We start from the raw sequence: 12,359 nt of genomic DNA on the forward strand, positions 1-12,359 counted from the left end.
TATCTTGCTGGGATCCTATGACCCCAGCTGACTTCCTGCCCTTTGGGCAGCGGGCTGGACTCGATGATCTCCCGAGGTCCCTTTCAGCCCTAATGTCTATGAAATCTATGAAAGATGTCTGCAAGCTTCCAGGCACAGGGGCCCTTCCTCGGGCCTCTCTGCCTGACGAAGGGTGCTTGCGCCCAAAAGCTCGCAAAGATCTTTCCCCCAACTATTTCGCTGAAGACACCGCGAGACCCTGGCCAGCTGTGCATCACACCCCCCACCAGCACCCGCAGCCCATGAAGCTCGCGCTGTTTCTATCGGCTCTGCAGTCCGCAGCCGCGCTGCAGGCCGGGGCGGGGCGCGACCCCTGCAACCCCGCGCCGGTGGGTCCCCTCGAGCGGCGCTCGGACGCCCGGGCGGAGAAGGCAAGGGCAGGCCGGGATGTCTCGAGGGATCATCGCAGACACGTTGCGCGCCCTCCCCCCACAGCCTGGGCCGCACCCGACGCCTCCGGGGAGGCCGGAGCCCCCCACACGGAGCGCGGAGCCGGCCCACGCCGCACCTTGTCCAGCAGCCCGTTCCGGCCTCCCCTCGCCGCCATCTTGTCTCCTCCTCCCGCCGCGCGCCGGCCCGGCCGACCTGTCAGGCGCTGATTGGCTCTCGCCCTTCACTAGTTGGGCACGGGACCGGAAGCCACCACTCTGCCCGCCCTCTCCTCGCGGGGCATGCCGGGAGCCGGCGTTCGGCGCGCGGCGGTTGCCGTGGAGACGGCGCGAGCGCGGGTGAGCATGGTCGCGTCGCGCCCTGATAATGTTCTGTGAAATGACGCGGGGCCACATCGTGGGCTTGACACGCGCCTTTGCTGTTGAATGGAGGCATCGTTTAGCAGCTCCGTTCAGAGCGATGGCTGGCAGCTCCGGGCTTTTGCTGAGTGCCACTGAACAGCGGCAGAGCGTCATGTTGTGGCCAGGCACCACCGCGTTCCGAGTTCATTGAAGGAGGCCGACTGCAGACTTCAGATCGCACCCTGCCCTACACCACAGTCCCCTGGTTAAAGTGTAGCGACCTGGAGTCATATGGGGAGGGGAAGGTGTTTGCGGAGCTTGGAGTACACGCAGCTTCTGTTCAGTCTGTGAAGCTTTTGCACCTCGGCAGCTTATTCAGTGCCTTATTGTTGGTCGAAGTGGCCAGTTTGAAAATGGCGGTACCATGTGGCTTGATCAGGCCTCGGCGGAAGGGGGTAGGGAGAAAAGGGACATGAATTAAAAGACGGGAACGACATGAGTCACGTGCTGCGTTGAGTGAATCATGAACAGTCCGTTATTTTGAAGGCAGATTTACTGTCTGAATCTTGGCACCCCCATTTGAACATGTTGGCCCCATTCTCTCTATCGCAGTTTACACAGCATCATTCAACGTCTGTTCAGTGATCTGGTCCAGTAGTATAGGCTGCCAGGGAAAGTTTTAATTGTAGGTGTAACTTATTTGTACCCTGATCTTTTAGTAATTTTGCAGATGACTACAAGATGATGGCAACAGGACTATGCAAATTGGACAACGGAAGCAGTTATGCAACCAACTGCTTCCCTGCCAGGAGCATCTTGCGGACAAACGGAGAAGGTAACGTTGCTTTGACAGCAGCTAACGTGAAGCCACGCAGCAGAAGGAAGGGCCTGTCGGATTCCAGGCTTGTGACTGTTAAAAGCTTGGGGCTGGATCCTGAGCTTGTATAAATCAGCAGAGTACCATTATTTTCACTGAAGTCCTGTTGATTTACACTAGCAAAAGGTTTGATCCTTTAGCTTTTCCTTTTGGTGTCTTTTCATCGCCCATTTGATTGATATATACTTCAAGAGCTGAACAGTATTCAAGCTAGGAACTCCAGATGGCTGTTTCAGTTTGCATGCAAGAATTCTTGCTTTTGCATTCATTTAATATTGGAAAAGTCACTGGCTCAAGTTCAGCCTTAAGTTGTTGCAGTTCCCATTGACTCCTGTGGGAACTGTGCCTCTCTACTCCTGGGCTGAATTTGATTCAGTGTGAAAAAATCAAAGTAACGGAGGGTGACTCCATTTTAAGTGTCAATGTGTAAAAGCATTATTTTTCACTGGCTTGTTTTATACCAGGCCACGCAGTGCTGTAGAAGTAACTTCTTTCAGTATTTGAACCCAGCTCTTGAGAATTGGTCTAGCATTATGTGAACACAGCTAATTAAGGCTGTGTCTAAACTAGAGAACTAGTAACTGAACAGATGGGAAGTACCTGCAGTGCACTGGTCATGTGCTTCTCCTTTATGTTTTGCCTTGTATGTGCATTCGTTCTACAGCGTCATCTCCGCAGCATTTTCCTTTGCTTGGCTTTAATACAGTTCCCAGCACAGCTTCATGAAGTAGTCGGAGGCTAGATGAACGCCTTGCTGGGGTGGTTTGACCCCAGTACTCTTTCCTGCCATGGCAGGGGGTTGGACTCAATGATCTGCTCAGGTCCCTTCCGACCCTAGAAACTATGAAACTAATGGCCCACCAATTTCAAAAGACCTTTTAGAAACTCAGGAAATTGAGGAAAAATCAGGTTGTGTTCTGGTGAGATGCCTTAAGTTTCTGGAAAGTGGTGCTATTCCCAAGTCTTTTTCTCCAACTGAAGGCCAGGAGGAGCATGCAGCTTTTGTTTCCTGCTTAGCCAGAAGGGTTTCTGCTGCCTCTCTGGAAGAGTAGTTATGAGACAACTATGTGGAAATAGTATGGATTTCTAGAAGCATGGTGGTGTTTCTCAGGAACCTATTTGACTTTTTTTTCTCCTCCCAAAAAGCCTTTTGAAATTTTCTGTGGGCTGTTGCTTCAGGAAGCTGTGCTTATCTTTGTTTGTTATCAAATGAGCAATTTGGCCACAATGATAATGCACAGTGACAGTTTATATGCAGGGCAAAGCAGGGCAGTTTGTTACCATATTGTACCACTGGTACTTACTTGAATGCTAAGTTGTATGTTCACTTGCTAATGCCTGAGTTCTGCGCATACATACAATCGTGGTGTCAAAATTCCTCCTCAGCCCGGATCTGTGCCTCTCATTGCTAAGGCTTTATTTTAGGGGTACCTATTAGCTCATAGCTTGTAAATTCTTTGGGGTTGGGACCTTGTCTTCATTTCTGCCTAGAAAGGGTGAATTTTGGTTTACAAACAGAGTGGAAAACTGCATTGTTTTCACTATAGCTTAGGTCTGTGTTTTTCAATGATTTTAGACTCAAGGGATCCCTTGTTAGACTTGAAGCACCCTTGGGAAAATGCCAGCTCTTAGTTTCACTTGTTTTTTGACTGTAACAAAACAATACAATAGTTCTTCTATTGCAAAGAACTCATAAATCCCACAGTGAGTCAGAATGGTTTTGACAATGTGGATTCCTGTTTGAAATCTCTGGGTTTATTGTGTGAATCGTGCGAAGGGGTTTGTACACTTAACACTGCTAATTTTGAGTGGCACCCTTAACAGGATCTCACAGCATCCTAGGGTGCTGCAGTTGGGACCAGGAACAAGACAGAAAGTAAACTCTCTTGTTCTGTGTATATATAGAGCCAACCACAATAAGGTTCTGCCCCATGGCTAGCACCTTTAAAAGTTATTCGTGTGCCAACAAGCATCATCAGAATCTGTAAAGTAAAGGAGCACGTTCTGAAACCCTGTTTAAATGTCTCTGAAAATGTTCCAGTGCTTCCCTGGATACACTGTGAATAATCCACCATTTTAATGCTCATTCCAGCAGGAGTCACAGCATGATGAGAGAGTGGGAAAGGAGCTTTAGAATAGCAGCCAGGGAACAGTGTGTGTTCCTTACAATTGCTTTTTGCTTTATGTTCTTTTTTCCCTGGGGTTGATTTGCATGAGGGTTGATTTGCATGAGAGTCAACACTTTTGAAATACCTAGAAATCATTAAAAAAATCCAGGATCGACATTTAAAAAGTAGTAGAATTTGGTGCTTCACATCTCCAGTCAGAGCCTGGCTATTTCTGTCTTTAGTGATATGGTCACTAATTATTTTCTTTGTGTGGCATTTATAAATGGGTAATTTGACCATGTTTACATCAGAGCAATTGATGAAGTGCTGAATGGGCAGTCGGTGCTCTATAAAAGGCATATTCTGAAGTTTCTTGGCCACATTGAGATCTGTTCTAATTGTGCACGTTCTTAACTCAGGGGCTGGTCACTGGCTGGTGGCACATAAATCTAGCCAGGAGAAAAGAGTGGTGAAAGTGGCTTCACTGTATATATCAGCGCTTCAACCCTGTATAGCTGTAGAAGAGGTCATTGAGGAGAATGTCCTGGATGGGCCATTTCTGGTGAGTGTAAACCATTTCTGCTGAGTCGTGCCTCAGTGACTCAAGATATGATTAGTTTTGCAGGTAAAAATAATATATTTGACTGCCACTTCTGAAATCTGGTATTTCCTATTACAGTTGCCCTCACTTCACCCTCTCCACTCTGTTATTATGAGTCACTTGTGCTACAGAGAGGAAAGCATCTACTAGTTCTAAAATCTTGAAGGAAGTTGTGATCAGAAAGCTTCAGTAAGTCAGTGCAACCTTACTCAATGGAACAGCTTGTGTCTGCTTTTGATCTTGCACTGGTTTTATTGATGTTACAAGTATTACATGAGGCCAGAAGCATCTGTCGTGCTATTAAGTCGTAGTTTAGGCATTAAAACCATTTCAACCTTCATCCTCATTTTCCCTGAGCTTTGCTTGTTATGTTGGTGAACTGCCAACTATCACATTGCTTCTCTAGGCTGGATAGTGTTACCCCTTTGGTTTGTTCTCCCAGATGAAGCTTCATGGTGTGAAGACACCTTCAGATCTGTGTTCTGTGAATATAAGCAACAAGAACCTGGCATTGGTGAGTATGAGATGCTCTCTAAAATGAACATAGAAAACATCATGAAATCTTGAGAGACATTCACCAAGCTGGCCTTTGCAGGTTGGTGTTGTAGGCAAAAATGTGTGAGAACATGGACCCTTCTTCCCCTGCAACCATTCACTGGCTTGGTGAGATGTGTACTATCACCTGAACCTGTTCAGCCTCCACAAGAGAGGGCTGAGGGTGGATCTAGTGGCCATTTAGAAACTAGTCAGAGAGGACCAACAGGCACTGGGGGAGTCCCTGTTCCCCTGAGCACTACCAGGAGTAACAAGAAATAATGGTCACAAGCTGGCAGAGGGTGGATTCAAACTAGACATCAGGAGGCGCTACTTCACTGTCAGGGCAGCTAGGATCTGGAACCAACTTCCAAGAAAAGTGGTGCTGGCTCCTACCCTGGGGGTCTTTAAGAGGAGGCTGGATGAACACCTGCCCGGGGTCATTTGACCCCAGTACTTTTTCCTGCCATGGCAGGGGGTCGGACCTAATGATCTGCTCAGGTCCCTTCCAACCCAACCAACTATGAAACTATGGACTTAGTTGATCTCTTGCCTATTAACAGATATGACCCTCCCACCCAAGCTTAGTGGTGCTTTCAACTTTTCAACTGTCCTAGCTAACGGGGAAAGGTTAAGATCCAGGTACAGCTTTCCTGCGGGATGGTAACTGGTCCACTTGATAGGGAGAAGGCTCACAGAAGTGCTGATTGTCCTCCAGTGCTTTCCTGTAATTCTCCCTGCATGCGCAGGGAAAGAATCATAGAGTGGCACAAGAAATCATGGGATATGGCTCCTAGTGAGAACATGCAGGATTGCAACACTAGGGAGGACACACGAAGCAGGATAAGGATTTGCAGCATGGTTGCTCACAGCTGAACTAGGCAAGTACACATGCTCAGATATGGATATAAATCACTCACAGTGAAGAAGCACATGAAAGAGCTTGTTTTCCATTTCTGTAACACAGCAGAGTTGGGTATGACTTTTGGAAGACACTGCAATATAGATGTTGCGAGAGTTAAAAAAAAGACTCATTGATTTCAGACCAGGCTGGTTGTTTTCCTTTGTACTTTCTCAGGTCAAAGATGATGACTTTGAGCAGTTTGACTCTGTTGCTTTTGTCAACGCTACAGAAAACCTCTTGACGTTAGGTAAGGAATAATGTTGTTGGAATGCAGATGTGTCCCAGAAACATGGGAGCAGAGAGAAGCTTGTCTCAGCATGTGGCTAGAGCCTTAATTAGGCTTAAAACCCCTCCTGTGCATGTAGCACTTCTGTGCAAAAGAACTTCTCCCCACCCATTCTAGTAGATTCCCTTGCAGCAGTTCTTATAATGATAGCACTTAGCTCTTATATGATTGTTTTCATCAGTAAATCTCAAAACCTTTTCCAAAGAAAGTCAGTATCATTATCCCATATAACAGGAGGGGAAACAGGCACAGAGCAGTGACTTGCCAAAGGTCATGTAACAAGTCAGTGGGGGAGCTAGGAACAGGAGTGAGTCTCCTGAGTACAACTCCAGTGCACTCTGCTCCGTTAATAAGTAGAAACCTAAAAAATTGTTCAGCAGAGATCAAGGCATTTTAATGGGTCCTTCTGAAGAGAAATTATATTTGGCCCCGCTACAGTGTAGAGATTGTGCTAAGGTTTAGCTTGTATTTTCCTACAAACACATCCAGGAATAATATCAAGAGTATCCAGGGTGATTAAGGTCAGCACATTTTTGAGGGAGAGATGCTTCAAGCTTCAGAGCTTCAGCCAATCACTAGTTCTTGCTAATCAAAATGAGAGCTACAATGGGAGGCAAATTACCACAGCTGCTTATCCAGGTCTGTCTTCTTCCTCTGAAGCAGTGGGTGCTGACCACTGCCAGAGAAATTCTACCAGTGATGCTGGGCAAGACATGGGGCACTGGGTTAGGTGGAGTGTGGGTTTGATTGACTCTCACAAGTTCTATATTTTATTGTACCTGTCTGAGGCTTCCTACCTTTACAGTGAAACCAGCATAAGAGAGCATGCTCTGCTCCCATGTATCCCACTTGTTTCTAAAAGAAAAGCCTTGTGACACTGGAATTGAATGGTTAGGCAAGGCAAACTTAATGAAACCCTTTCCAAGTTGCTTTGCTGGAGACAGGATATTCAGTCTCAGTCTCTTATCCTTGTTTCTATTTCTTTGTGCCTTTTTAACATGAAAGTCTTGGTGTGTCTGTCATGGAAATTAGCAGGCCAAGGTCTCTGCATGTAGAATGATGCCAAGCTTGATTTAACTGCTTCGTGTTGCATCTCAGTGGGATCACGTTAGTAGTTGGACTGTCTAGGCCACTCCTTCCTTCAAAATTGACACAACAGCACCTCCCTCTAGAAAGCCACTGTTCATTTTTAAAAGTTGGCATTTTCAAAGGAAAAGCTTTACCCCTTGACCAAGCATTAGAAATAATTGCCTTGTTTCTTCCCCTCTCAGGGAAACATGGTCCCACTCTTGGTACTTTACCCTCATGTACTGTCACAGCCAGATGTGAGTTACTCTTTTAAAGTGACTGATTTCTCATGTGAATATTGTCTCTTTTATCAATATAGAGGCATTCCGTAAATTTCCAGGATTACGGGAGCTGGAACTTTCCTTGAATGGACTGAGGCATCTGAAAATCCAGGCTGGGGAGTTTCTGACCTTGGAGGTAAGATTGGGAGAAGGGGGGATCTCTAACTTTCTAGCCCCACATTCAAGGTACAGTTGGGGTGGTCACAGCAATGTGTATCTATGTTCCATTTGTTATGCACATTATTTAATGGAGAATGTAGAGGGGTTGGAGCGGATGACCCTTGAAATCTCTTCCAACTCTGCACTGTGCAGTCACTTACAAATAGGCTGTGGGGTCCTTAGTTTTAAACACCTGGCAACAGCTGATTGGGGCATGGTGCACAGAGTCAGGACACCTGGCCAAGCAGCCCACTTGCTGCATGGTGTTGCTTGATGTTTTCCCTTCTAGGTCTCAGCTATCCCGTGTGTAAAATGGGGTTGACTTGAATGCCTCATGCGCTTCCCTGGAGACATGCTTTGAGGCACTGGAATTCCTCAGGCAAAGGTGCAGCTATTGTGGCTCCAGGTGTTGGTCATCCTCAGTCCTTGTGCCCCCTGCAGCCCTGCCAGAGAGAGAGAGGTGTCTTTTCAGACCCTATGAGGCACATTACAGCCCCAGCAGCATCGCCTGTGGGTTTAATCACTGACTATGTTTTGGGAAACAAAATACCCATTTGGACTGGAAGACCGAGAGGCAAGAACCAAGCCCAAGAATTTCCCCTCAGCAGGGTCAGCATTGGGCCCATCACACTCATGGCTGGGCAAGAGCAAAGCCCTTACAGACAGAGGATCCTGTTTTAAAGACCCCAAGTGACCAAGAATCCAGCAAGTCACCTGGATATGGGAAATTTCAGCTTTCTCTGTCCCCTCCACAGCCATCATCTCTGGGCTCTACTGGGTGAAGCAATCTCTTTACCTCCTGTACCTCTTCCCACTTTAGTGTAGAAGGTTCTTGGGAAGTGGGACTGAGGTCCTCTTTACACCAGCTAACCCAGCAGCCTTAGAGCTTTGCACTTTCACTTGCCCATGCAGGGGGCGAGTTGCTCAGCTGGGCCAGACAGGGCTATGGGCCAAGCTTCAGTGAAATGCATTTTGGACAACAGAATTTTCAAGGCCCTTTTGGCCAGAGCTGTGCTCCCTCCCATCTGCTACAGCCTTGCTAGCAGAAATACAATTTTAGATCAGTGGCTCTGTGATTTTGGACTATAAGATTCTTTGTGTAGATAGGGCCCGTCATTGCCAAGTATTTCCCCATTAAAACTCCATTCTCCCCAGTGCCCTGTTCTGGCTCTGTCACACTCCATGGTACATCTTCCATGAACAAACAACAAGAATACTATGTTGTCATAGCTGCTGGATATTTTATTGCTGAAAAATGAAGTTTCATCCTACAATCAATTTTTTTTTAGGGAAAGTATAATTTTCAATGTTATAGATATATTTTGTTTTTTAAATCAAATCACATATCTTCCAGACCAAGTGTGATGATTATGATGAGGGAAAGAAACAACTCTCTTTACAGGGCTTAGTAATAAAGGATATCAGCATAGTCCAAACTAAGTATTTGTTCTGCATTAAATCAGGACTTTCTCTTTCTCGTGGTCCCTAGTTACTGGACCTGTCTTACAATAATTTGTCTCCTGAGGATGTTCGAGCATTGGGAGTTTTGTCTCAACTCAAGGTTCTTCACCTGACAGCCAATGGACTTCAATCTCTCCCTCCCGACTTGGTAATCTCAGAGGAGTAAGTCCTGAAAACAAGACAAGCTTTAAGCATTGGTGGCTTGACCTGAGTAAAGTCAGGCCATTATATGAACTAACACTACTGTCCTATTGGAAAGACATGCTGCTGGGGTTAAAGGGATGATTGTGTGGCAGGTAACGTTGTTAATTTGATAGAGAGCCATTGTCATGGCTGGCTGGCAGGGGATTTAACCTCTCCTGACAGCAATTACCTCTTGAAAATGGCAGTCTTTTATTTTTTTTTTATCAGTGAATAACCTCACAGTAGCTGATACCTATCACAGGGAGCGAGACCCATGGAGTGGGAATGTCCAGTTTGTTAGCTCCACAAACACACAGGTTGGCTGTGGCAACTGTAGTGCAAGGAGAGCTGTGGAGATTGCAGACTCTGTCAGCTCCAAGATCTGCTGGGAGTAGGAGAGAGCCTGGTCAGATCAGAGATCCTGCTTCTCATCCTGTGGGTCATCTGAGGGGGAGATGACATAGCTCTTCTACCTAGACAAGGTGCTGAGTATGGAAAGGCCCCCCAGCTGTCGTCACATGAGGCATCCCCATTAACTGCAGTCTCATTCCTTTCACCACAGGCGCATCTGAGGTCAGGGAATGGGTGCAAACTTGTGGGTAGCTTGAACAGACTCATTGGAGCCATAGCAGCTTCAGTGTCTGAAGCCCAAGTAATCAGAGGATAAATCTGCAGAACCAAGGGGTTGGGTTGAAGGAGCCAATGCAGGAGAGTGCTTTCCTGTAACTGGTGGTGACGATCTTGAGTCTGTCCTGCAAACCTGTTGCTCACACGAGTACACTTCCATCATGTCAGTACTACCCTTGAAATCAGTGAGGTTTCCACCTGAGGGATGGGGACTCGCATCAACTTGGCCAGACTGGATCCTTTCTGGGCCCAAACCTAAAGGCTTGACTGCCAGGAGTATTGAGTGCCCTCAGCTCCCATTGATCCTGGTGGCATCCTGGGAGTGAAGGGTGATCAGGATTGCGCCTTCGATGCTTGCTCAGACAAACTCCCCCTGAAATCAGTTAACTTGACTGCCTCACATGGGGCTTTTGCTGGAGCAAGGACTTCATGCTCAACCCTGCTTCCTGTGAAAGCAAAACCCCTTTTGTCATCTCAAGGAACAGGATCTGCTCCTTCAGGACTGGTGCCTGCTGTCAGAGGGCTTCCAGGATGGCTGGCAGGTGCCATGGCTTTAGTCTGTCACTGTCATAAGTGCCACAGTGAAAATAGCATAACACATTGTGTCATGGCTACAGTATATAGTATAGTTTTGCTTATTGATTGTTAATAAAGACTTAGTTCAGTGGTGCTCAACCTTTTTGCCTGGTGCCTGGTCTGTCCATGGGCCAGACCTGGCTGGTGTTTTGGCGCCTGGGGCAGGCATGGTGGAGCCCCTCCAGCTGGGTGGGGGTAGGTGGTGGGCAGCAGTCCAGACTCAATCTGGCACCACTGGAGAAAGGGGCTTGCCCTTGCCCCAACCCAACCCTATAGAGTGGAAGGGGGCATGGCTTGGCCCCAGCCCAGCCATGTGGAGACAAGGGGACATGTCTCAGTTGTGACCTACCATGCAGGGCTTGGGGTTTAAGAATTTGGTGGAGGGGAGGGTAGCCGTGTTAATTGCTACTGCACCCCCACCGCGAAATTTCCTGATCTGGGGGGAGCCCCTGGCTTAGGTAATAGTAAATAAGGGATTAATAGTTAATAAATGTCATTCAAGGGCTAATTGTTGTGCATTTTTATAAGTCCCAACTGGTCATCCACCAAGAGCACATGTAAGGTAGTTACTTGTTTATAACATGGATTAATCATTTGTTAACTCTCTACATGCCATTTATAAATAGGTTGTTAATACAACACATCGCCTCAAGTGCACTGTCAGATTTTTATATGAAAATGGGAAGAGATCAAGGCTTGTATCACTGGTTGAATTGTATTTTCCCCTTGCGTGACAGCTAGCAGTGTGTTTTCTGCCAGTCTTTGTCAGTGTGACTTATTAATGAGAGTCCCTTTATATCTGCAGGGGTGGTTCTGCTCCACCAAGGTTCCCTTCTCTAGAAATCTTGTTGCTGGATGACAATGATCTTTCTCACCCGAGCATCTTTGTGAGCCTGGCTAATCTTCGCAGGTAAAGATCCTTCTTCCCACAGCAGATGTGTGATCACTCTTGGCATGTCCCCATCTCTGTCTGCGGCCCCCCCCCCACTGAAAGCTGTACAGAGAGTCAGGGTAACTGCTTGAGGGGATTTTCCTTTCTACTTTGCCCAGACTTGGGATCTGGGAATCAAAGGGAACCAACAGCACAGTGAAAACCACCAGCTGCCCTAAGACAGACGGGTATATTTGCTGGTACCTGAGGCTCTGCATGACCTTTGGGGCATAACTGAGGCCATGAGTGAGATTTCCTGTTCCTTCCAGCTGCCTCACAAGGCCCAGCACTTTATTTCAGACTAGCTGGGTCAGGGAAGCTGTTGGGTAGACCCTATTTGATGAAGCATTTGTATTTGTTATTTCTGTGTCCTGTGTAGTGGGCACTGCATTTCACAGGCAGCTGTGCTGAAGAGGGTACAGCACAGTCCCACCCTAGGAGATTCCTGGTGGGGGTTTGTATTGTGAAGGTGGCAATTGGTGATGTGTTTCATGGATCCAAAGGGATTTTGGAGGACACCCTTGGTAAAATCCAAGTGGGAGCTAGTTGTGGGTGCGCTGTGTAGCTAGGGAAAGGGCAGGCATGAAAATGCCAAAGGGAGTGGTGAGGAGAACCTGGCTGAATGCCATTCTGTGCTTTTGATGCTCTTTAAACCACCAGCCCCTGCACAGACACTGACCTGCTCAACATCGTTTGCCATGGGTTGGTATTATCTGTTCCTGCACACAGCTCCCAGCACCAACATTAGCTGCTGGATCACGTTTCCTCCCAGCAGGTTGGGTGCTAGGAAGATGCTGGGTCTGGCATTTTGTCCTTCCTCAGCTGTCATGGAGCAGAGTTTCCAATGGCCTGTGAGCATAAGGAGGGGAGGAACTACACTGAGGAGTGGTCGGACCCAGAGGTTTGTGATTGATGGCAGTCACTCATCATGGTGCCCTGTGACCAGTGGGGTCCCTCAAGGCTCTGTCCTGGGACCCATACTGTTCAACATCT

At 47.3% G+C, this 12,359-nt stretch overlaps 2 protein-coding genes across 2 annotated transcripts in view; one reads left to right on the top strand and one right to left on the bottom strand.

Annotated features, from left to right (window-relative positions):
* The window catches only part of SPCS2 (signal peptidase complex subunit 2), a 12,530-nt gene extending 11,876 nt beyond the window's left edge, over positions 1 to 654 (bottom strand). Inside the window, exon 1 of the mRNA XM_019530550.1 lies at positions 548 to 654. Within this exon, the coding sequence (XP_019386095.1) occupies positions 548 to 586 (39 nt within the window). The 5' untranslated portion in view covers positions 587 to 654. The remainder of the gene's footprint in view (positions 1 to 547) is intronic.
* Positions 655 to 699: 45 nt separating this feature from the next.
* The window catches only part of XRRA1 (X-ray radiation resistance associated 1), a 28,104-nt gene continuing 16,444 nt past the window's right edge, over positions 700 to 12,359 (top strand). Inside the window, exons 1-8 of the mRNA XM_019530549.1 lie at positions 700 to 767; positions 1,501 to 1,605; positions 4,175 to 4,317; positions 4,799 to 4,870; positions 5,969 to 6,041; positions 7,468 to 7,565; positions 9,078 to 9,211; positions 11,241 to 11,345. Coding sequence (XP_019386094.1) covers positions 1,512 to 1,605; positions 4,175 to 4,317; positions 4,799 to 4,870; positions 5,969 to 6,041; positions 7,468 to 7,565; positions 9,078 to 9,211; positions 11,241 to 11,345 — 719 coding nt within the window. The 5' untranslated portion in view covers positions 700 to 767; positions 1,501 to 1,511. The remainder of the gene's footprint in view (positions 768 to 1,500; positions 1,606 to 4,174; positions 4,318 to 4,798; positions 4,871 to 5,968; positions 6,042 to 7,467; positions 7,566 to 9,077; positions 9,212 to 11,240; positions 11,346 to 12,359) is intronic.

Source organism: Crocodylus porosus, unplaced genomic scaffold, assembly GCF_001723895.1.
Source record: "Crocodylus porosus isolate Cpor-Errol unplaced genomic scaffold, CroPor_comp1, whole genome shotgun sequence".
NCBI lineage: Eukaryota > Metazoa > Chordata > Crocodylia > Crocodylidae > Crocodylus > Crocodylus porosus.